The 24,708-nt window shown below is 33.7% G+C and overlaps 2 protein-coding genes across 2 annotated transcripts; one reads left to right on the top strand and one right to left on the bottom strand.

Annotated features, from left to right (window-relative positions):
* Positions 1 to 561: 561 nt before the first annotated feature.
* On the bottom strand, positions 562 to 6,104 carry LOC134252800 (coilin-like). The gene is made up of 7 exons (XM_062735344.1): positions 5,788 to 6,104; positions 3,604 to 4,321; positions 1,929 to 2,099; positions 1,527 to 1,574; positions 1,365 to 1,437; positions 979 to 1,049; positions 562 to 828 (listed from the first exon to the last, which is right to left on the bottom strand). The coding sequence occupies exons 1-7, from the start codon at positions 6,069 to 6,071 to the stop codon at positions 775 to 777; spliced, it is 1,419 nt and encodes a 472-aa protein (XP_062591328.1). The 5' UTR covers positions 6,072 to 6,104; the 3' UTR covers positions 562 to 774.
* A 125-nt stretch (positions 6,105 to 6,229) lies between these two features.
* LOC134252749 (RNA polymerase I-specific transcription initiation factor RRN3-like) lies at positions 6,230 to 19,604 on the top strand. The gene is made up of 16 exons (XM_062735252.1): positions 6,230 to 6,385; positions 7,372 to 7,445; positions 7,757 to 7,813; positions 7,925 to 8,014; positions 8,852 to 8,990; positions 12,021 to 12,126; positions 12,350 to 12,518; positions 12,864 to 12,941; positions 13,053 to 13,203; positions 13,421 to 13,551; positions 15,529 to 15,569; positions 16,481 to 16,656; positions 17,251 to 17,359; positions 17,586 to 17,729; positions 17,997 to 18,069; positions 18,504 to 19,604. Exons 2-16 carry the CDS (start codon positions 7,383 to 7,385, stop codon positions 18,645 to 18,647), a joined length of 1,671 nt encoding a protein of 556 aa, XP_062591236.1. The 5' UTR covers positions 6,230 to 6,385; positions 7,372 to 7,382; the 3' UTR covers positions 18,648 to 19,604.
* Positions 19,605 to 24,708: the final 5,104 nt, after the last annotated feature.

The following is a 24,708-nucleotide window of genomic DNA, read 5'->3' as shown; positions in this document are numbered from 1 at the left end:
ATTCATGTAGTATCCTCTTTCATGTCCGTACCATTTAATTTACTCTCTTATCTCTCATTACAACTGGAGCATGCATCACCCTGGACATGCAGGTGTAAGTCCTACCAGGGGCTAAAGAATTTTTAAAGGAGTAAGACAAATACAGTGGTTTAGGTGAAATGGACCAGAGACTTTGGTAGATCAGTGGTTAGAGCACCTGACTAGTAAGTAATGCAAAGATCATGTGTTCAAATCCTAATCCAGCTATGTATTTTCTGATTTTTCTCCTTTCCAATTAAAATACTGTGAATTAGTCATATATAAGTGGTTCATCTCAGCTAAATAAAATTACGAGACTGGAAATGATGAACAGACATACATGTAATTAGCCATTTCAATCCAGCCAAAATAGCTGTGAGATTCAGGATGTCAGAATCTTAAAGACATAACTACTAACTAGTATTTTCTTTCCAGTCCCTTCCATATATTTATTTTTTGAAAATAAATCAATAGTTTAGGCTGTTGATATTTTTTATTGTTGATATTTTTTATCCAAGGAAATTAAAAACAGGGTTAAATAATGTTCCTTTTAATGTGAAATGGTCATTAAGGCGTCTCTTTGTAAGAAATTGTTTATTTTGTTTTTGTTTTTTTTTTTTTTTTTAAAAAGGCACACATGTACATGTAATTTTCATACATATGCATAACAAATATTTTACATGACTTTGGTCACATGAGGTGTGCATGTTTACAATTATATGAACTCTGACTCAATCAATAATTAACTAATTCCATTCACTCAGTGATAAGCCTCACTTCCATTAGAGAGGTCAAAGGGTGTGACTCCACCTGAAAAAAAAATCATTAGAGTTCAGGTCAGCTGACATACGGCTGCACATGCAACATTTTTTTTTTTTTTTTTTGGATAATTATGGCTTAAATAATCTAAAAAAAAAATTATTATCGTAGCACAAATTAACAGCTAATTAAAAAAATTACCATTGCGTCTTCCGAGTTCATTTCAGTTTCCTCCTCGTTTAAATCAACTTCAAATTTTCCTGACGTTCTCTCTGGAAATTACAGATGATTTAAGATGAATGAATAATGAATTGTCAGAATTATTTCAAATGTCAAACTTATATGAAAATTTGTCTTAAGTCTGGCTGTTCTTAGTTTAAAGTTTGGGCCTTGACAAGAAGAGTTAAAATAAAACAACATTTTTTTCAGATACATTTGAAAAAGACTTATCCCTGATGGCCTTTAATCTCCATCTTAAAATGTGTTTTATTACCTAATGAAAGTCATGTAGTGTTGTTAATACCTATAAAAACTTAGTTTTCCAGGATTAATGAAATAGAAAAACAAATGTAGTTTAATGACCAAACCTTTATTGAATCCTGGACTGATTTTCATTTCCACAATCTGTGAGGAGCTGTTAAAACTGAGTACTTCTGCCTCCTGTAATTTATCAAAATTCACAAATCGTATTTTTAAAATTTTATCAAATTCAACAAATCAAAAATCAGACAACAATGACCGTGTCCCACCTTGTAATCTCCCACTTCTGGAGTGTAATTTTCTGACATTTCAAGCATCTACAAAATAAAAAGTAAACAAGAAGTGAAATTTTTCTTCATGTTAAAATGTTTTTAAAGCTTAAAAAATAAAAACAAACATTAAATTTTGTTCTTTATCTAAAGCCACCCCCTACCCAACTGCTTTGAAAATTGCAGATTAAAATTAAGCTTCTGACTTATAAATGTTGGAAGGAAAATGTAGAGGTACAATTGTCAGATTTTACTATGAATGAAAATATTTGAATTAGTACCTAAAGAGGGGTTGATGGGGAAACACAAACATTTTTTTCAGTTTGAAAAAGAAATTGTTTCTTCAACTAAAGATATGGTAGATCTGTGTTTTGCTAGATTGACACTGTATTAATTAATTACCTTGAATGCTATCTTATCTCCTGGGTTAGGATTGCCCTGAAGTAATGGAAACTGCTGGTATTCCCTGCGTACTGGGATAGCGATGACGGGACTGGCATTAGTGAATGACCTCTCAGGATAGGTCACTGGTGCTGATTCATGTTCCACTTTACCATTACTCAGACTTGTGTTCTATTAATGAAAAAACTTCTTATTGAAATTAATATTTATCATCACTTCTGTTCACACTGTAAATTCTATTATTAAGGGGGGACCCATGTCCGAAAAGTCTTTGTGTGAAATTTTCAAAACTTTGACATTTCTTTCCTGACCACTTGATCTTAATTTTTAGGTATTAAAAACAATACCTTTATATGCTTATTTTTACACAGGAGCACGTGCAAAAACAGTGTGAAATGCTAAAAATAGATTGTTTTCATACGTTATTGTTCTACTCCAAATATGCGCTAAAAAGAACCAAAAATGTCAAATCACATTCGAAATCAACATGTATTTAATTTATATGACTTGTATCTTTAAAATGAAGGCAAATTCATTGTAATTCATCTCGCATAAAAAATTATACAGGAGCACAATGTAAGTATCACCCCGTTTTTCTTGTGGTATTTTTTACAATTCCGACATGCGTAACAGGTTATATCTTAAAAAGTCTTTGTGTGAAAATGTGGTAATTCATATTTTTTGAAAGAAATTACCCCTCTCTTTATTTTAACAAGGAAAAAAGTATACCTTTATGATAAAATAAACGAGAAATATAACGTTTTCTTTTATTTTCGTACTCTTTTGTCATAAATATTGACCTTTCTGCACTAAAAAAAAGGTAAGTTAGCACTGACAAACATCTGAATGTAAAACTATTTTGCAAAACACGTGTATTTTGTTTTGATAAGAAATAATTTAAACAGATATACTCTTTTTTTCTTCATTCTAATCATTCTGCCCCCCCCCCCCCTCCCCGTCAACAACCAACACCTAATAGGAATGACTTTATACAATAAAATCTACATACACTATAAATCAATAAGTAAATATAGGTACAAGTACATTTCTTTATTTTCCGTAGTTTTATCCAGAAAATACAATTAATGGTAATCATAAAATTAAACATATTTCCCTAATTTAAGCCGCTGTCTTTGCTGAATTTTATCTTATATTTTTTGCATTTTTATATCAGCATATCCGGATCATAGAGGTATTTCTTCACAACTGAAATTGCTATGAATTATCAACCAAAGGAAGAGAATTCTGATATTATCAAACTCCATAAATCAAATAAAACTGTTTTAAATGATGAAAAAAATTTCTTTTTGAAAATGTGTACGTTTTTGATTAATAACAATGTTATGCCTATAATCACAGTTGCAAAAGTCAGCGGGAAAAAAAACAAACGTCGCTATTGTGACGTCACATAACGCTGCTTTGACGTCGAACGACATAGGTCCCCCCTTAAGAGAAATTCCTATTTAATCAACGTAACATTCATTATCACTTTTGTTCACACTGTAGGTACAATCTATGTACATGTATTTACAAGTAACTCCAGACCATCCCCATTCATTAATGACCATATTTCTCTAAGCTATCCTCCAACTAAATATATCAAATAACTTTGAGCTCTGTTGGTTGAAAAGTACTAAAATAAACCAATCAAACATAATTTAAACCTCTTTCATACCTGTAGAACAAAGGACCTGTTAGTAAGTTTTGTTGACAACTGCTGTTCTTTTGTCAGCTCTCTAAAACTGTTGTTTTTGATTTGTCGACTTCTGGGTCGAGAAAACACTGCCACACCATTGGCTAGAACAGACTGTGTCACAGCGGGCCTGTCTGAGGGACTCTCACTGTATGACAGATCTACAGTTTGTTCCCTTTGTCTGTGATACACCGGGGTGCTGGTTTTGAGGGACTCCTCCTCCTGCTGTAGAGCGTCTTGCTGGATCCTCGAGGAGTCAAATGTTGAACATGACTCCTCTTCCTCGTTATCTGATGTAAACTTGATGTGCATGTTACTGGTCAGATCTACATGCTGTCTGAGAGGTTTGACATTGATTGGCTTGTTGCTGACAGTAACAGCAGGTGCTGCCTCTTCTCGTTGCCTTTTACGTTTTCTCGTTCGCTTTTTCTTGTCTGATTTGACAGTATCCTCTGTCTGATTTGTATCTCTATTTGGTGTCATATCCTCATCTCCCAGAGTTTCATGCTTTTCTGTTGATAATTTTTGCTTCTTTTTTGTCTGATTTTCTTCATCATCTGATATGTACATGACTACTTCTACATCATCTTTCTCTGTTTCTTTACTTCGAATTGAAGCTGATTCTTTTTTGCTCTTTTTCTTTTTTCCTAAATCCTTATCTTTATTGTAAATTTCTGTATACTCTTCTGGTATTGTTAACCTAAAAATTATATGTTTACCTTAATATTAATAGATACATGTACATACACTTTTTTCTACAAACAAATAATTTTAAGAAAAACTTCTTCAATTCTCTCTTTCACAAAATGTCAACTAGCTGACACTAAATTTCATGTATAGATTTAACTTGGACACATTATTCTTTAGGCCATAGGAAGTTATGATATAGAATTAAATTTACAAAATAATAATATTGCAAATAAACAGTAATCATGTCTTATGTTTAACAGTGACACCATTGGTTCGAAGGTTGTATTTTATTCAGAAAACCTTTAAATAGCTTAGGCCTAAAATAAAATATTATTTGTTTGCAGTTGCCTACCGACCCACTGAAAATGCACCCGACCCAAATTTTTTTTTTAGCCATTTTGTAATATTATTTTTTTTTCAGATTTTTCAGGATATTGAAAGTGTTTTATTGTAAATTTTTGTCTTTATCAATCAGTAGTTTATACAAAGAGTGGAGCTTATTCATGTATAGTAGGCCTATGAAAAACTTTATTTTATGTTATCTAACAAAAATCTGAAAATAATTTTTTTTTTCTTGAAATAAAAAAAGAAAAAAGAATGTCTACCTACCTACCCAGTCTAAAAATTATAGGTCGGCAACTGCAAACAAAGAATTTTTTAAGCTTGGCCTTATACTTTAAACTTTGACCTGCCTCTTCAAACTACGAACTGCACGAGATTAAAGTTTATGCTCTCTACACCTACTAAATCTTAATACAGGCTAACTAAGGCACTGTTAATTCTCCATTATCACATTAATCCTGGTGGTGAAGGAATTCTGGGAAGTCCGCCATTAGCAAGTATGTTTACCAAAAATATGTGACAGTCCTGGTGCTATCCTAAGAATCTTTATCATGTCTTGTATTTCATTCTAAAGTAAAATTAATATTAATTATACCATATTTGGGCATATGATTTGTTAAGTTTTAAAGATCTTTAAAAGCAAATTAGGCAAATAAGAGGTTAATGATGGACAGTCAGCAAAATCGTGGCAATATGGCCAACCAAGAGTCACATGTTGTAATTCCGGATTTCTCCTTTGTTATTGCATTACATAAACAAACTTACTTAAAAAAATATCCTGAATACTTTGTTAATATTAATTTAAAAAATTACTATTTAATCCCTGATAATTTTAAAGTTTTACGTGATTTAAGTTGCACGAGATTTGAAAAATTAAACAATAGCCTGAATAGGGAACGCGATATCGCTCAAGACTTCGAACAGTTGCGAATCCCTGTTATTTATGTCTCTGCATCGACCATGCCATTAACTATGCATTAGCTTAGCTGTGCTAAGGCATAGCTGAAGCTCATAGGTTGGTCAATCGAGTGATTTCTATTTTATAAAATTGCATGCACACTTCTGCCCTCACGGTGACACCATAAAACATGTAACAAATGTCATTTATAATTATGCCACGGGAAATCAACAAACCTATTAGAAACCTCGGAAACATGTGTTATGTCTTTGAAAGAAAGATGTACAGTGTCATCTTCACGAAATATGGACGATTTTTCCCACTCAGGGACTGTGCAGCCATTGATGAGGATGGATACAGACCCGTCCCTCTGGGGCACGAACTTCCGCCTAACGTAGGCAAGAAAATCTTTTACTTTTGGACACTTTCTTTTCTTTACCAAAACCCAAGAGCATGGCAGTGGTAGATTGTCAAAGAAAAGTTTTACACGAACAGACACTTCTTCCATGGACGCAGACATCTTGTTTTCTTTTTTTAATCTTCATCACAAAAGAGTTAGGCCAAAATATTCGAAATCTTAAATGCGTTTGCCTGAGTGTTTATACTGTGATTAATACGAGAAAAAAAATAAAACCGATGAAATAATGAACTAATTCTAGGATTAAATCTTGGATAATTATTAAACTTAAGGAAAATATAATGTGATCGGGATCGGGCTTCAGGAAAAAACAGAACAACACGTTTTTACGCCACTTTTAGAAGATTTGTTGAAATAATGTAGTTTCACTCAAAAGAACTCTTGGTTTTTGTCGTATCAGTGGTGGATAACAAAATGTATGTTTTTAAAGGTGTTTTAAGTATAAATTTGCTTCAATTATTAGAAGTCAACACAAATATGTTGTTTAATACGCATGAATATGGATATTTATGTCATATGGATTGTGTAATCAGGTCCAGCACAATACCCTGATAAAGATATTTACAGTAGAACTCGTTTAGTACGAACACGGTTATAGCGAATTCACGGTTAAAGCGAAGTTTTTATGTGTCCCCGGCAAAATTCTTAACAAATCTTTGTAAAATTTTACCGTTATAACGAACTCTGATATAACGAATTTACTGATATAGCGAACTAAATTTGAGTTCTGTTGAGGTTAAATATAATATTTGGTAGAAATACTTTAAGGAAACATGCATATTGCGAATTTGCTATAAATGGTTATACAAATTCGTTACACGGATATAGAATTCGGATATGAATTACGGATATAGCGAATTAAATTCACAAGTCCCTAGGACTTAGCTATAACCAAGTTTTACTGTAGCTTGATAAAGCTATAAAGCTTTATCAAGGTATTACAAATACCTTGATTAAGGTATTTTATGTAATGAAAATTCAAAAAAATTCTTAAAAACTTAATTACTTAAAGTCGATTTCCGAGTTGTTGTCAGTATATTCATCCATGCAATTTAAGTGCTCAAACACAAAGAAATCGGTATAAAAGCATGTTGTGTGAGGAGACGTTCTTTTATGCTGTCTTTTTGATACCAGAGTGCTTTTCATGCATGAGTGGACACACTGACAACAACTCAGAACTCGACTTTCAGTAATTAATTTTTTAAGAATTTTTTTGAATTTTCATTACACAAAATACCTTGATCAAGGTATTTGTAATACCTTGATAAAGCTATATAGCTTTATCATATAGCTTTATCAAGCTATATACCTTTATCAGGGTATTGTGCTGGACCTGGTAATAGCACCAAGTCCTGAAATAAAACGATGAAAGTAATGCTATTTTTATTACATATTTTTACAGATTTTTAAAGAATGTCTAAGAAGGAAAAGTCTGGAAGATTCAATTTGAAGGCATTGTTAGATCAGTATAAACAGGTATGGGCGATTAATTAGAGTATGTAAAATATTGTCAGAATAATTAATCTAGTAGATGGTTTGCAATGAATGCTAAGGGTGAAACAGTCAGTCTGTGCAAAAGTTTTTTTGGATCATAGAGGAAATTTTGTCTCGTGCACTTGAAAAATACACAGGACCATTTACCATTTTTTTTGTCTATCCCAAAAACTTAATGTAAGGACCTTTACTAGCATTCATTAAGCTAAATATACCTTGTTTCTGCCACTTTCAAAAATAAGGGCAAAAAATCCCTATAATTTAACTTTCACTGTCTGTTTTGTTAATTTCAGGGTTCACACAAACGCTACGATGAATTTGTCAACATTTTATCAGATCCACAAACAAAGGTATGGGTTAATGTTTCTTCTTTATATTTAAACACGAAGTGCTACAAAAATTTAAAAATATACGCTTCTTTTCTGTTAGCATATATGACAGATCTGCTTATTTGTTTGTAGTCTGAGGACCTGAGAGTTTACTTAAGAGGCATTAAAGAGAATGTGACAGAACTGAACAAGGAGTTTGAGGATTTAGTGGGAGTTCTTTTGGTATGTATCTTTATGGGATTTACAATTTATTCTTAAGAAGATGAACAAGGCAGGGATTTTTTACCCTTTGATTCCAGGGGCCGGGGCTGTCAAGATTGGGAAAAATTGCGATATTTGGTTGAAATTGGGGAAAAATATCTTCATACTAATAAAAAGAAAAAAACAAGCAAAAGTCAACTCTTTAATTTTTTTTCTTATCTTTTATTATATGAAACTGGCTTCAATCACCTTTACTGATATAAAATGAAATAATAGTGGCTGTTGAAGTTCAGAAGCTTAAAAGTGGCAAAGCCGCCGAGTCTGATAAAATTGTACATGAACGTATTTATACATTATCTTTTTGTACGTTTCTTTAAGAAGTTTGTTAAAATAAAATTTCATCGTAGGTTTGTTCCTGATGAGTGATTAATTGGTACTAATTGACCAGTTTATAAGAATAAGACTCAAGAGCGATTCAACCCAGCCTGAAAATTACCGTCTTAGGCAAGCTGGAGAGACTGCCATGATGCACATTAATTTATTAAATAACGATCCCGACTTTTTAAACATTTATCCCGCTTTAAAAACATCCGTAGTATTCCAAATGACTTCTCGAATGGCTCGTACATGGCACATAGGGAACAAAACACTTGTTTTTCTTTATTTTATTTTAATAATTTACAACTTAATACTTTTTTCATATTGGGAATTTTTAGGTATAATTTTGGGAAAAAAATGAACTTTTCAGCATTGGGAATGAAGCCAAATTTCGGCCCCAGAGAGACCCTAAAAAATCCCTGCAAGGTCAGAATTAAAATTGAAAAATGACTTATGTTAGTTGATTTTCTCTTTGTTTAGAAATTAGACTGGCCATGTAGAGAGCTGTCAGTGGTGAGGGAATATCAGTCTCTCCTGGTGGGACTCATCTGTGTCCACTCCTACTACCTCCGGGCCAGTATCCGCACACTCATCAAGTACTTCACTCCTCCCATAAACAGTAAGTACTTCACTCCTCCCATAAACAGTAAGTACCTCACTCCTCCCATAAACAGTAAGTACTTCACTCCTCCATTAAACAGTAAGTACTTCACTCCTCCCATAAACAGTAAGTACTTCACTCCTCCCATAAACAGTAAGTACTTCACTCCTCCCATAAACAGTAAGTACTTCACTCCTCCCATAAACAGTAAGTACTTCACTCCTCCCATAAACAGTAAGTACTTCACTCCTCCCATAAACAGTAAGTACTTCACTCCTCCCATAAACAGTAAGTACTTCACTCCTCCCATAAACAGTAAGTACTTCACTCCTCCCATAAACAGTAAGTACTTCACTCCTCCATTAAACAGTAAGTACTTCACTCCTCCCATAAACAGTAAGTACTTCACTCCTCCATTAAACAGTAAGTACTTCACTCCTCCCATAAACAGTAAGTACTTCACTCCTCCCATAAACAGTAAGTACTTCACTCCTCCCATAAACAGTAAGTACTTCACTCCTCCCATAAACAGTAAGTACTTCACTCCTCCCATAAACAGTAAGTACTTCACTCCTCCCATAAACAGTAAGTACTTCACTCCTCCCATAAACAGTAAGTACTTCACTCCTCCCATAAACAGTAAGTACTTCACTCCTCCATTAAACAGTAAGTACTTCACTCCTCCATTAAACAGTAAGTACTTCACTCCTCCCATAAACAGTAAGTACTTCACTCCTCCCATAAACAGCAAGTACTAGACTCCTCCCATAAACAGTAAGTACTTCACTCCTCCCATAAACAGTAAGTACTTCACTCCTCCCATAAACAGTAAGTACTTCACTCCTCCCATAAACAGTAAGTACTTCACTCCTCCCATAAACAGTAAGTACTTCACTCCTCCCATAAACAGTAAGTACTTCCTCCCATAAACAGTAAGTACTTCACTCCTCCCATAAACAGTAAGTACTTCACTCCTCCATTAAACATTAAGTACTTCACTCCTCCCATAAACAGTAAGTACTTCACTCCTCCCATATACAGTAAGTACTTCACTCCTCCCATAAACAGTAAGTACTTCACTCCTCCATTAAACAGTAAGTACTTCACTCCTCCCATAAACAGTAAGTACATCACTCCTCCCATAAACAGTAAGTACTTCACTCCTCCCATAAACAGTAAGTACCTCACTCCTCCCATAAACAGTAAGTACTTCACTCCTCCCATAAACAGTAAGTACTTCACTCCTCCCATAAACAGTAAGTACTTCACTCCTCCCATAAACAGTAAGTACTTCACTCCTCCCATAAACAGTAAGTACTTCACTCCTCCCATAAACGTAAGTACTTCACTCCTCCATTAAACAGTAAGTACTTCACTCCTCCCATAAACAGTAAGTACCTCACTCCTCCCATAAACAGTAAGTACCTCACTCCTCCCATAAACAGTAAGTACTTCACTCCTCCCATAAACAGTAAGTACTTCACTCCTCCATTAAACAGTAAGCACTTCACTCCTCCCATAAACAGTAAGTACTTCACTCCTCCCATAAACAGTAAGTACTTCACTCCTCCCTTAAACAGTAAGTACTTCACTCCTCCCATAAACAGTAAGTACTTCACTCCTCCCATAAACAGTAAGTACTTCACTCCTCCCATAAACAGTAAGTACTTCACTCCTCCCATAAACAGTAAGTACCTCACTCCTCCCATAAACAGTAAGTACTTCACTCCTCCCATAAACAGTAAGTACTTCACTCCTCCCATAAACAGTAAGTACTTCACTCCTCCCATAAACAGTAAGTACTTCCCTCCTCCCATAAACAGTAAGTACCTCACTCCTCCCATAAACAGTAAGTAAGTACTTCACTCCTCCCATAAACAGTAAGCACTTCACTCCTCCCATAAACAGTAAGTACTTCACTCCTCCATTAAACAGTAAGTACTTCACTCCTCCATTGAACAGTAAGTACTTCACTCCTCCCATAAACAGTAAGTACTTCACTCCTCCCATAAACAGTAAGTACTTCACTCCTCCCATAAACAGTAAGTACCTCACTCCTCCCATAAACAGTAATACTTCACTCCTCCCATAAACAGTAAGTACTTCACTCCTCCCATAAACAGTAAGTACTTCACTCCTCCCATAAACAGTAAGTACCTCACTCCTCCCATAAACAGTAAGTACTTCACTCCTCCCATAAACAGTAAGTACTTCACTCCTCCCATAAACAGTAAGTACTTCACTCCTCCCATAAACAGTAAGTACTTCCCTCCTCCCATAAACAGTAAGTACCTCACTCCTCCCATAAACAGTAATACTTCACTCCTCCCATAAACAGTAAGTACTTCACTCCTCCCATAAACAGTAAGCACTTCACTCCTCCCATAAACAGTAAGTACTTCACTCCTCCATTAAACAGTAAGTACTTCACTCCTCCATTGAACAGTAAGTACTTCACTCCTCCCATAAACAGTAAGTACTTCACTCCTCCCATAAACAGTAAGTACTTCACTCCTCCCATAAACAGTAAGTACCTCACTCCTCCCATAAACAGTAATACTTCACTCCTCCCATAAACAGTAAGTACTTCACTCCTCCCATAAACAGTAAGCACTTCACTCCTCCCATAAACAGTAAGTACTTCACTCCTCCATTAAACAGTAAGTACTTCACTCCTCCATTGAACAGTAAGTACTTCACTCCTCCCATAAACAATAAGTAACTAGTTTTTGCATGTTTGTCAAGTTTTTTGCTTGTCCCATAAATAGTATGATGCAGTTAATGCATAGAAATGTTTTTAATATCCAGTTTGAGATGAATGTTTTTGTAAATAAACTTCAATGATTCATTCAAACATGAAGCAGGTAATCTTATTTACTAGCATATGTTCATTTTTAATTTTTGCTAATGTGATAGCATCTTGCATCTTGAAAGACAATCTAGAATTATTTCTAAGTTTTAATAACAGTTTGATAACATACTGATTATTTCTTGTGCTCTGTACTCCTGCTGTATGTAAAACAGAGTGTGACATTGGATTTATTTCAGAGTCAGTCCCAGAAACAGAAGTGAGTTTAGAGATGCGACAAACAAATGAGGCAGTATTTCTCAATGTACACATGGTACTCAAAGCCATCCTGGATTCTGTCCCTATGTAAGTAGTACTAGGACAAGGATTGGTTTTAGAAGTGCATTATTATTTTATCTCACGAAGCCATTGATGGTTAAATCATTAGTAGAGAAGTACAATAATAGAGATGTCAGTAAGCAAAAATGTTTTGCCATTTAAGAGTCATTCACATAAGATAAGCATGTAGGTATTATGTTAACGAGATGCTGTGGATAAAAATCAATGCAGTTGAAAATTTCCTTTCCAGGTCATCGACAGTATTATTACCCCTACTACACGACTTGTTTCCGTTCCTTGGGAAGGGTGCGTACATACAGGAATGCTATGTCAGAAACCTCCTACAGATTACCACTTACCTCCCCACTGCCAGACAGAGGATCCTGGAACTGGTCATAGACAGGATGCTTAAATTAGATGTAAGTATGTCAAGGTCAAAGTATACACAAGTGTTGTGATAATTAAATGACAATTCAATGTGAACTAGTGAGAAGAAATTCTGTTTCTTGTAGTTGATATGGGTACTATAAACCAACATTTATTCGCGTGCGAGAAATTTTCGCGATGTTCGCGAGAGGTCCGTTATCGCGAATTTTTCTCGCCGCGAACCGGTCCTTAAGGTCTATGTTCCTATTAACAACAGACCCAAAATAGACTTGATCGCGAAAATTAATCGTCGCGGACTAGTTTATCCCCGGTAATTCGCGAAATAAAGTCATCGCGAATAAAAGTTGGTTTACAGTATTTATGGTTTGTAATTTTAGGTTCGAGCCCCACGGCAAGACATACAGGAAACTGAGGGGGACGAAGAGGACATGGAGGAAGGCATCGTGTTTGATATGGTAAGTGTCAAGGTCATAGGTCAAGGAATTAGAAAAATAGGGTCATAATTCGACAAAGATAAAATCAGAGATTTATCTTAATCTTTTCAATTCACATTTAATCTTTTTCAGGATTTTGAACAAGACTTAACCAAAGATCTGAACAGTAAAGATTTTGATAGGAAATGTTCAGATAAACCTATGACACACAGAGAAGCCAATATACTGGATGTGTGCATGGAGATGACCTTGACCTATATATCCAATGTCTGCTATACTAATGGTAAGTAAATGCTGATGAGTAGCAAGTATTGGTATCATACATATCGATTTAAAAGTAATTTTTGTGTTTATAGGATGATAAGAGTTACAGTTAATATTAAATTCTGATAAATGATTAAATTTCTAAAGCTTTGAATCATGTTTATTTTTATACATTTAATGGTGATTCACTGGGATGAACTCTTCAGTGCTGTGATTGGAGTGAATCTGTTTTACAGGCGTGTGTAACTGGGAGGCCACTAAGAAGCTGTACCGGGAGATCTTACTGGTGTTTGATCGCCTCATCCTCCCGACGCACGCCTCCTGTCACGTCCAGTTCATCATGTTCTATCTCTGTAGCACCAAACTGGTCAGTAATATAAATAGTCCCATTTTCCTCTAACCAACAGTGATTTCAGAATTTGGTATGTTGTGTGATGTAATATTTACCTGGAAGTGTATGAAAAGGCAATGAAGCCACTGCACTAAAGCAGTTGTTTATTTTGTTTTCTGCATTTGTGAAATACATTCATTTTAAACTCAGATACCCAGTAAGTACAAAAAGACTGCCATAGGCTCATGGTTTTGATAGGCTTCACCATAGAAAAAGGGCTTATGACCTGAACACAACGCGCTTTCCCACCTACCACTTTAAGTAAAAGTATCTACGACTTTCTACAAAATCCATCTTTTATATGATTTTTAGTTTTTTTTAAAACTAAGTACCGTAATTTTCGGATAATAGGTTGATGGGGTATATAGGTCGAAAGGCTCATTTTCAGCCTTAATTTTTGAAAAATCCTAAGATAGGACAAACTTACTATATAGGACGAGGCTTTGTTTCCCGTTTTCTGAAGATTCTTACGCAGATACAACGTATCAGAACAGGTCAACCTCTAAAATTACCTGGGTAATTCCGTGACATGAACGTATCAAGAAAATAAACGGGTATTTTAATGAGTACAGCATTTAAATAAAGTTTTTTAAAAAATGTAGTTAAAACTTCTTTGAATTGTGTTACTACTTATTTTTCTCCAACTTGCCTGTTCAATGCCTCCGTAGTTTCATACTGTTGTTAAACCACAGGCATAAATAACACGTAAATACGTTCTTATTTTACAGCTATAATTCGGGAAATATCCGAGATAAAAGAATGATTCTGATTTCAGAACAACTTGGACACATTCCTAATATATTTTATTCAGACATTATTTACTGGTGGACGACAATTGCTTCGATGTCCGCCATTTTCATTTTTGTTCTTCAGGGATTTGCTAAAACCCGCAAACGACCATTGAATGTATATATAACAGTAAAGAATTGAAATAATATTACCACGCTATAAGTTTAATTTATAAATTTAATTGAGAGTACCGGTACATTCACAATTGGACAGTCATTATGAATTTCATGGCTTTGTTTGTTCAATGATGTGTAACACATATACCCTATTACGGCACCTGGATTTGCTAATCATACCCTGCGGGTATTAAACCAACACAGGTGTTAAAACCTTTGTGTGTACACACAGTGTAAATCCTTTTATCTGTCAGACAATTAAAATTCTGTTAGAAGCCAATCTTTATATAGCGGTAATCGTGATCTTGAAAAATTTTCCGTATTTTAAATTTTGATACGGTTGCGGTTTTACTTTTAGTAAACGGTAGCGACTTCCTAACTTCACAAGATGGCTACCGCATGATGGATAACACGTTGAGGAATGGTATTATTTACTTGATGAAGCACAGTTTTTTCCTTTGTTATCAACGGATATTTAATGGAATTTATTTTGTAAGAAAGCTATAGAATAAATATTTTATTGTTTACCTGGGCATTAATTTTTTCTGCGTAAAATAATGAAAAAAGTTATGAAAGTGGCACAGATTTGCTTTGAAATTGACGTAAATTTTATTGATTTTGGGGCATTTTTCGTAAACTTGAGCCTTAAAAAGGTCAAATTCGTATATTGGGCGACCCAAGCGACCCCAGAAAAAAAGTATCGACCTATTATCCGAAAATTACGGTACATAAAAACTAAACACTCATACAAAGAATTATAACCGTTAGTATTTTTCTCTTTTTACAATTATTTATTGTTCAAATCAAAATACCTTGCTTTAAATATGATTTATTTGATAGCTCATAAAAATTAATTTTGTCTGCTGCCGCTGCCAAAAAGGATTGCTAATCCTTGATTTTATAGAACATGTTAGATATACAGCTAGTTTATTGTAACATGTATTAAATGTATTTCACCAATCTATTCCTTTTATAGACTACTGGATGGCAAGAGAGACTTTAGAACGGGTGGCACAGATGAGTGTGTTGAGGGCCTCCCTGTGATTAGCACAAGAACCTCCTCTCCAGGGCCATGTTTGTACCTCTCAGGTATCATCCATGGCTCACTTAGTTACTGAACAGATTCTGTATACTGTGGATTCTTTACATGTATAATGGTGGATTTAATTTTTAATTTCTCTTATTTTCCACACTGCAAAATAAAATTACTTGCCTTTATTTTTATGGTGCTGAAACCTATGTAAATTCTCTTGATCAGCTGTCCAAGCGTTATTATTCCACTCCATTTGCTGTTGAAGAGTTGAAAGCAATGGCTGACACAGTACTTTCCTTCCAAAATAAGGAATCTACAGTACCTAAAACATATATTCATTTTCTTTCGTGTGTTGGAAATTTTGCAAAAAAAGTTTAGAAAAGTTTTTATTTTGGTGTCCATTTTTTACAACTTCTAAAATTAAAATTTTGTTATGTTTTTATGTCACATAATAGCCGACATAATTTTTGGGTGTTATATATTTTGGGAATTAAAATTGATTGCAAAGAAAGTGAAAAATAGATCATCGCCAAAACAAAAACCAATATAGTTGCATGTTGTCAACATATTTGGATCAAGTGTTTATAAAAATTTTGAATTACAAATAGAGCAAATATGATACATCACTGATATCAATAACAAATAAACAAATAACTAATCAAAGATATATTTTGTTTTTCCCTTGGATGTCTGTCATTTTTTAAAAACTTTTTTTAAACCTTTAAAATTTAAATGGTTAATGCTAGGCCTTTTATATTTCAGTCATATATTCCTTGCGACAAGGTCTTTCTATGGGAATCTACATTTTTACGTCATTATGTTTACTTTGACCTACTTTTGAAAAACTTGAAGTAACATTAATCGTGGCTTTAACTTTAGTTTGAATGGTTGGTTGTAGAGGTCTTGTATTTCACATATTTATGAATACCTCTTGTTTAATTCACCATTTTACTCTGTTTGTTTTCAGTACAGTAACAGCTTGTCTAGACCTTATGTGTGAATGGGTACACCTGTACTTGGACAATACTAGTGAGGAGATTGTTAACGCGGACGTCAGTCATCACGGACCATTCTACTCTGTCTGTCAGGCTGTCTTTTATGTGTTCGTCTTCAGAAACAAGGAAATCTTTGAAATGAAGAAAGGTAACTTTGAAAGGATTGTTTACACCTAGGGCTTTTTTCTTTGCTCAAATTTGAAGGTTTATCAGAAATTCAAATCATTTTGTTCCTTAAAGGTACAACTCAAATATTTAAACAATAAAATGCTTTCTTTGTTTGTTATTCCAACTGAATAATACTGGCCTCAAGCAGCTGCGAATTAATTGAAGAAATAACAAAAATTATTTGAAGAAATTTTATTTATATTTATATCTGTTTAAATTATCATTTTAAGTAGGATTAAAAATATTAATTATTGTGTTAATGATGCAAACGTCTTTGTACGTTTCATTGATGGAACGGCCACTGATCAAGAAATCTGTACAGGTGATATGCCTAATGTAGTTCATGCAGTGATGAACGCAATGGGTTTTCTTAAGAAATAAAGAAGAAAATATTCAGTGGATGTAAATATATAAAGATAAAATCATCTGGCAGTATTTTAATATGTGGTTGATCGACTCATAGATGGAAGTGGGTCATAGAATGAATCAGTCACATGAGGAGGGCATGAAGGTTGATATTTCACTAAGAACAAATTTGTTTGCTATTTGTGATTGTTTATTATTTTGATTTCAGGACATAATTGGGCAGAGAGTCTGAATTTGCAGCGAATCGTCACTTGTCGTTTAAATCCCCTCAGGGTGTGCCTGCCAGTAATTGTCAAAATGTTCTCTTCTATTTCAAGGTATTTCAAAATCTCTTTATTATTTCAAGTCCTAATTTTGATTTGCTCAGTAGAAACAGACTGCTCTTGCCTAGTGAAAGAAATTAATTTGTCTTCTTTAACTGTGACAGTAACTCTAATGGTTTGTAACTTTTGATGCCTAGACCACCACTGTATGTGAAGAAGTATTGAAATACAGTGTACATGTATTTCAATTAAACCTTTATTAAGTATCACTTTTTTTCAGGATGCATCAGCTGGCTTTTTGTGATACGATTATTGAGCGTAACAAGCGCTGTATATTACCGGTGACCAGTAATGGTGTAGGAACCTCGTCTGTTCTTACTGAGCTGGACTCATATTTCCCGTTTGACCCCTATCTTTTAAATAGGTAAAATATCAATTGTTAGCACTGTATAATAAAGTTCTGACTTGCAATAAATTTCTTAAGAAGGAAAAATTTTTATTCAAAATTTGAAGACATAAAACAAATCATAAAAAATGATTTTATAGAATTTCCTTTAAATGTTTATAAAATGTATATACCTTTCTATCGCAGATTTCATGAAGCTGTATTTATTATTTACTAAACTCTACTATAACATCACTTTTTAGATAAGTTTGTTTGCGATATAACTGTGATTTTCTGTGATTGTAGGTCTGGTCGCTTCATCATTCCTCTGTACAGAGAATTCAAAGGTTCAATTGAAGAGGACCAAGAGCTTTCTGAGGTAAGTCACCATACTTCTTAAAAATGAAATGTTCTTTTATATTTGTCAAAATTTTGTACAAAAGAAAAAAACCCAATGATATTCAGAAATCTTAGTTTTAGAATCTATAGCATTTTGTTTAAATTTATGATATTCTAATGTAGATGATTTTGACATATTCCATTCATTTAAAAGCACTCTTACATTTTTAATCATGTGGTTCTAAGGCCTAAGGTTATGTGTTTATTTCATTGTTAACCATTTTCAACAAAAGCGAATGCTTCTTTGAATTTCCATTTGACAGTATATTGAATAGGGTTATACTTTCAAAACAACATAAAATTAATACCCATGAAAACTTTTTAGATGACAAATCAATAAAAAAATTAATTCCCCACAAAAAATTGTGTTTCTACAGCTATTTAGTTGTACTTTGTTGATGAATTTATTTCCAGGGTGAAGATGATTTTCTGCAGGAGGAACAACCGTCTCCCGTGTCTGAATCAGTACCCCAAAGTATGTCTCTGGGTAAAACTCCCAAAGACTTCCTTCATTATGGCATTTCTCCAGGCTTCAAGCATATCCAGGACATCACCTGAACGTTTGATTGATTGATATTTCAGTGTGCAATACTACATGTCATTAAATGACACAGATTGAAATAGACTTCTTCAGGTCGCCATTGTTAGGCTGATGTTATTTCCATTGTTGAGTTGAAAATGTGGTTGTCATGACTAGAAGTCATTTCATAATGCTTCAACATTATAAAGTAATCGAAGTACTGTTTCTAATTGAGTATTTCTCTTTACTATTGTTGTATGCCTGTAAAGTATAAATATACATGTAGTCGGTTAGGGATTTTTTTTCATTGAGTTGAACATTTGCTTGTTATGACAGTCGAAGTCCTGATTATACTTCAGTGTTTAGAAAGATGTTACTGTTGAGTTTTTCTGTTCTCTTTACTCATGTGTTCCTTTGCCTGGTCATTCCTGTAAGGTCATTCCTGTAAGAACTACATCATAGTAGTACTCCCTACATTTCAAGAATTACCCCTCTAAGAATACACTACATTATTTTCACTTATCACGTAATGTAGAATTAATTTTTTGGTGTCAGATTTTCATGATTTTTAGGGACTTGATTTCATAGCGTAAAGAAGAGGTACATGTATAATAAAGTAGTATAGAATGCTACCATGTTTTGGAGAAAATGAATTCATGTATCACAAAAACAGCAAAAATTACATTCCTCACCCTACCCACTTCAAATTATAAAAGATAATGTTTACACAGTATTCATTTTCATGAATTTTAGGGATTGATTTGTTTACATTGGTACTTGAAGTTTAATTCAATATTAATATCATGTTACATATAATTTAACATATTTATTAACATACATGTATTTATTTTGCCACATATTGTCAGTGATGAAAAGAAAAATATGAGAAATGCAAAGATTTTTTAAGAAGGTAGTCATCTATATTTTGGTATTTTCCTCAAAGTCTTGGATACCCATAACTGTTTTTGTTAGAAATAAAAAATATTGCTGGATAATATTTTGTTGTTTATTTGATTATCAGGTATGAAAACTGAAGTACATGTACATGTTTAAAGGATTTAAAAGATTGGTTGTATTTCATCAAACTTTTTTGTCCCCTGCTTTCATTGAAAGTTGGGGATGATATTGGGTGCGTTCACAATTCTCCCATTGGTTGATATTGGTGGTGTAATTTACCAATGGCAAAACATTATACCAATGTTTACTTTTAACTTTTATTGGTTACCAATTCTGCAGGCCAACCACATCTATGGCAGATTGGTAACCCAGATTTTTTCGTTTAATAGAGTCACCCTTAAGATGGCTACCTGGACCATTCCTGGTAGCATGAGTGAAGTTTCCTCACTAGTAATAACACTTCATATGAATTCTACTACAATTTAAGGGAAAATATTGTTATCTCTACATAGTATTTGCAAATTTCAAACAAATGATCACTTGTTTTGGCAAAAGAATATCATCTGAAGACAAGTTTTCATATAAAAGTTTTGCCCATAAAAGTAATTTTATTTTGTTTAAGGAGTGCAATTAACAAACTTCTTTTTGAATTTCTTGTTTCTGAAAAATGATGAAAAACTCAACATTTGCCATTGGTAACCATTGATTACCATTGGTGACCATTAGTAACCAAGTGTTACCATTATTCACTTTTGACAACCATTGGTACAGTCTTTGGGTGCGTTCAGAGTACTGCCGTTGGCTAACAAAAGTTGCCGCTGGTAGAATTTCTCACCATTGGTATGCCAATGGTACCAAAGTTTGCCGAAAAAATTTACCATAGGTGGATTTTTCTGCATAACTAGATCTTTGTAAGCGATGGTAACTTTTTTAATGACGTCAAACAAAATGGCGGGTACTGATCAAGTCGGTCCTACTAAAAAAAACCCGAGAGATTTTGTTTAAATTGGCGGTATTTGGTAAATTCTAAAAATTTTATGCTTAATTTAATTCATACATCGTTTTCTATCTATAAAATTAATATTAACAAGATTATTCTATGAAAGTTTTCCCTCGGGGAAAAAGTTGAAAAAGTAACAAATTATTGTAATGTTTTTACCACACCTAATCACCTAAATACATGAACTAGAGATGTGTATATAGGCGCGAAACGTCTTTTTTAAATGTGGTTTTTTTGATGAAAGTTTCAGAATATTTATTTTAATAACTTCTAAGTGTATTTAATGTAAAATCAATATTTACCCCTATTAATTTAATTATTTTACATTTGACAATCCGGAGGACAAGTTAAGAAAAATTCTGTTGTGGAGAAGTACTTTAGTTTTTTTAAAAAGTATTTTTGAAAGTATTTTTTTTTTTTTGCTGCAAAATGATGCATCAAGCAAGAATAATACTCTTGGTTTTTCTTCTAAGAAATCTGTCAATGTTAACAATGGTATACACCAATGTCACAAATGGTACACCAATGGTGCCATAGTTAACATTGGGAAGTTTCCTACCAACTCTACCCAAAACTCGTTCAGAGTACATATGGGTCCGATGGTATCAACGGTAGAAATTGTTACCATTGGCAAAGAGGTGGTGGTACCATTGGAAATACTCTGGACGCACCCTTTGGTTGTTTTGTCATTGGTTTACCAATATGCTGTTCACAGTTTAAAGGCAACCAATTGTACCATTGTTCAACATTGGTGCCAAAGACAAGCCAATGGCAAATCGATATTTGTACCAATGGAAGAATTGTGAACGCACCCATTGTCTGTTACATTTTTGTTTCCAGGAGATATCTCATGCTTTTGAGCTCTTGCAATGAAATTTCACAAATCCCTCTGTCCCTATGAAGACCCTAATTCATTTTTAGGTCAATAGGTTAAAGATAAATAACATACTGTATTTATGAGGAACACTTAATTCAGTGTGATATCTTAAAAGTCTGAGCTTTTGCATCACAATTCATGCCCTAAAGAAGACCTCTGATTTTGAGGCCAAAGGTCATATAATCATACACTGAAACAGTTCCCAGATGATAAATTCAGTTTTCCTTTAGCTTTTTACAATGGAATTTAATACTGCAACTTTTGTTTACCTACAGACAACCCTTATTGATTTTTTGTCAAAGGTGAAGGTCAGAAATCCATACTCTTTGAACTCAGTTCAGATGTGACAAGCCTTGGAATTACTTTTGCATTACATAAGATACAGATCCATCTTGATACAACGTCTATTTTTATGTGCTTTGTTGTTCTGGCCTTCTCCAGTGCCACTGGACCATTCAGGAAACTTGGGAAATGCACACTTGGATGAAAGGGGTTTTGCACTTGAAGAGTCAAGCTTCTATCAAGTGGACATAATAAATATTTTTTGAATACTTTTAAAAATCTCGAGAACTGCAAGTAAAATATATCTCAATGATCTAAAAATCTGGGTCTTGTCCTTGAAAAATACTGCTATTGATTTCTCATTTATCAATCTACAATTTTGAAATTACTCTTCCTTGCAGTGCTCTCCTGTAAAATTGATCTGAATCTTTTTGACAGTTTTAGTGAGAACTTCACACAATTTAAACAGTAAAGTTGTAAGGGGAAAAGGGTGAGGGGTCACACTTATTAATTTCATTTTCAACATAAACACTGTTACAGTTGTTGATCAATCTCTTATCAGCATTCCAAAAACTTTAAAATTTCGTAACTTCTCATGGTCAGATAAACATTGGATATAAAAAAAAACCTTTATTATAACACTGATATCACAAGGTAAAAACTGACATAGACAATTGTCAAATATTCTTTTAATTTTCATGCATATAAATGGTGGAAATTTCTTATAAAAAAAACAAAATAAAAGATAACACAGCAAAGTTTCTAGGAAAAAAAATATTTGTATCCTAACAATATTTAAGATTCAGGGGGTATAAAGTTTTAAGTCTGTCTGACTGTCTGTTTGTCTTCAAAAAGTTTAATTTTGGCCTTAACTTTTAAACAGTTGATGTTAAGAATTTAGTTCATATTTCTTATATGCATTCCTTGTGAAAATTTCTTTCTTTGGTTCAAAAATTATTTTTAACCTTGGCAAAAACTTTAGGACGATTCGTGCCATTGCTTTCATATCTGACATTGTAATCTTTATGACAAGACCTTTTTTGTACCATGGATTATGACATACTTTTAATTTGTGAAACTGAGACTAAAACTTTCCAATGCTTGGTTCTATTAAAGGTTTACATATCTCACATGTACTGTATAAATACTGTATATTCCTTGTGACAAGAACTTTCTTCAGGTTCTTCAGGTTCTTACACGTTTGACCCCATGACCTTGATATTTGACCTGCTTATAAAAAAGCCATCATTGTCTTACAAACACATTTTGTTTTTCTTCAGTGAAAGACAGATGTGACCCTGGGTCCTATATACAAGTCTGCATTACTGCACTTTTCTGATACTTTATAGGTATTGTTTTTCACCATATGATCCCATGTACATGTACCAAACCTCAGTCAATTGAAATTGCAAAAACTATACACTGTTTTTTCTAATTAGTTTATACAGTGTATAAATTTTTAATTGTATGATGGCAAGTTTATTGTTGTGTTTTAAACTGGCAATACAAAAGTTCTAGGAGATAATGTACTGGTATTTACAGATGACGGGCATGTTGACTTACTGGTATATAATTAAACATGATTTTTATGATGAAAAATTCTACAGTTATTTTTAAATGATTGTCTTAAAGACTTAACATAAATAGTAACATTAAAACATAGGTAATCAGAGATTACAGAGCTCCCCTCAACGTGTGTTGTCTTTAAGTATGCCAAATTAAGTCACTCAATTAACCAACAAAAAGTGTACATCCAAAAATGCAAAATTTATGCAATTTTGATACTTTGGAATAGACCTATATAAAAACTAAAAACTAGTTCTTCATCATGAAAATGTAATTAAAATCCAGCATCTGAAGCAAGATTGAGAGTTTTCATCCCTTGATGCATCATTTAAGCAACTGGTTTATATAAGCCTTATAGTTTCTTGGTGATAGACTTGCACCCATAACTTTTACAAGGTCTATTATCTGGAAAATGTATGTCAATTCAGCATCTGAAGCAAGTCCATTTGTGTGCATCCTAAGATGTATCATCCATGTAAGTTTGGTCAACATAGGGCTTAAAGTTACTTGCAAATGAAACCTGTATAAAAAATTAACCTTTCCACTAATCCAGAAAATGTAGGTCAGATTCAGCATCCGAAGCAAGTCTGGTAGTATGCATCCTAAGATGTACCATCCATGCAATTTAGTCATTATACGGTTAGTACACTGTACCTTGAAAATAAAACTTTCACCAAAAACTTTAACCTGTTCACTCAACCGGAAAATGTAGGTCAGATTCAGCATCCGAAACAAGGCTGGTAGTATGCATCCTAAGATGTATCATCCATGTAAGTTTGGTCATTATATGTCTCATAGTAACTTGGAAATGAAACCTGCACCAAAAACTTTAACCTGTTCACTCAACCGGAAAATGTAGGTCAGATTCAGCATCCGAAGCAAGTTTAGTAGAATACATCCTAAGATGTACCAGCCATGCAAGTTTGGTCATCATAGGGCTCAAAGTATCTTCAAAATGAAACCTTCACCAAAAACTTTAACCTGTTCACTCAACCAGAAAATGTAGGTCAGATTCAGCATCCGAAGCAAGGCTGGTAGTATGCATCCTAAGATGTATCATCCATGTAAGTTTGGTCAACATAGGGCTTATAGTTACTCGGAAATGAGACCTACACCAAAAACTGCACCAAAAATGTTAACCTGCACCAAAAACATTAACCTGGTCATTCCTTTGCTGAAATTGCAGCATCTGAAACTTTGACTGGTACAATGAAACACACTAGCAACATCTTCCATGCATGTCTAATCAATATAGGACATAGAAGTACTTAAAAAGAAAACTGCTCCAAAAAACTTAACCTTAACCCGGGACGCCGACGCCGACGCCGAGGGTATCACATAAGCTCCCCCCAACTTCGTTGAGGTGAGCTAAAAAATCAAATGTACAATTTATCTTCTCATGTTGAAAATAATCTTCAATATACCCACAAGTGTAATTTTCATCTTAAATATCATTTCTCTTCTGGTAAAAGTACTA

The sequence above is a fragment of the Saccostrea cucullata genome, unplaced genomic scaffold (assembly GCF_032062105.1).
Source record: "Saccostrea cucullata isolate Sc308-1 unplaced genomic scaffold, CSIRO_AGI_Scuc_v1 ctg101, whole genome shotgun sequence".
NCBI classification, from domain to species: domain Eukaryota; kingdom Metazoa; phylum Mollusca; class Bivalvia; order Ostreida; family Ostreidae; genus Saccostrea; species Saccostrea cuccullata.
The sequence above is the reverse complement of the archived record's forward strand: the minus strand, read 5'-3'. Positions and strand labels throughout refer to the sequence as shown.

Coding starts and splice junctions, on each gene's coding strand:
- LOC134252800 (XM_062735344.1), bottom strand. CDS start 6,071: ATGTCTGCGTCCATGGAAGAAGTGTCTGTTCGTGTAAAACTTTTCTTT. Junction 4,322..5,787: donor GTTTCCGAGGTTTCTAATAG/GTTTGTTGATTT, acceptor TATAATTTTTAG/GTTAACAATACCAGAAGAGT. Junction 1,050..1,364: donor CAGTCCAGGATTCAATAAAG/GTTTGGTCATTA, acceptor TGTAATTTCCAG/AGAGAACGTCAGGAAAATTT.
- LOC134252749 (XM_062735252.1), top strand. CDS start 7,383: ATGTCTAAGAAGGAAAAGTCTGGAAGATTCAATTTGAAGGCATTGTTA. Junction 13,204..13,420: donor CAATGTCTGCTATACTAATG/GTAAGTAAATGC, acceptor TCTGTTTTACAG/GCGTGTGTAACTGGGAGGCC. Junction 15,570..16,480: donor GCCATGTTTGTACCTCTCAG/GTATCATCCATG, acceptor GTTTGTTTTCAG/TACAGTAACAGCTTGTCTAG.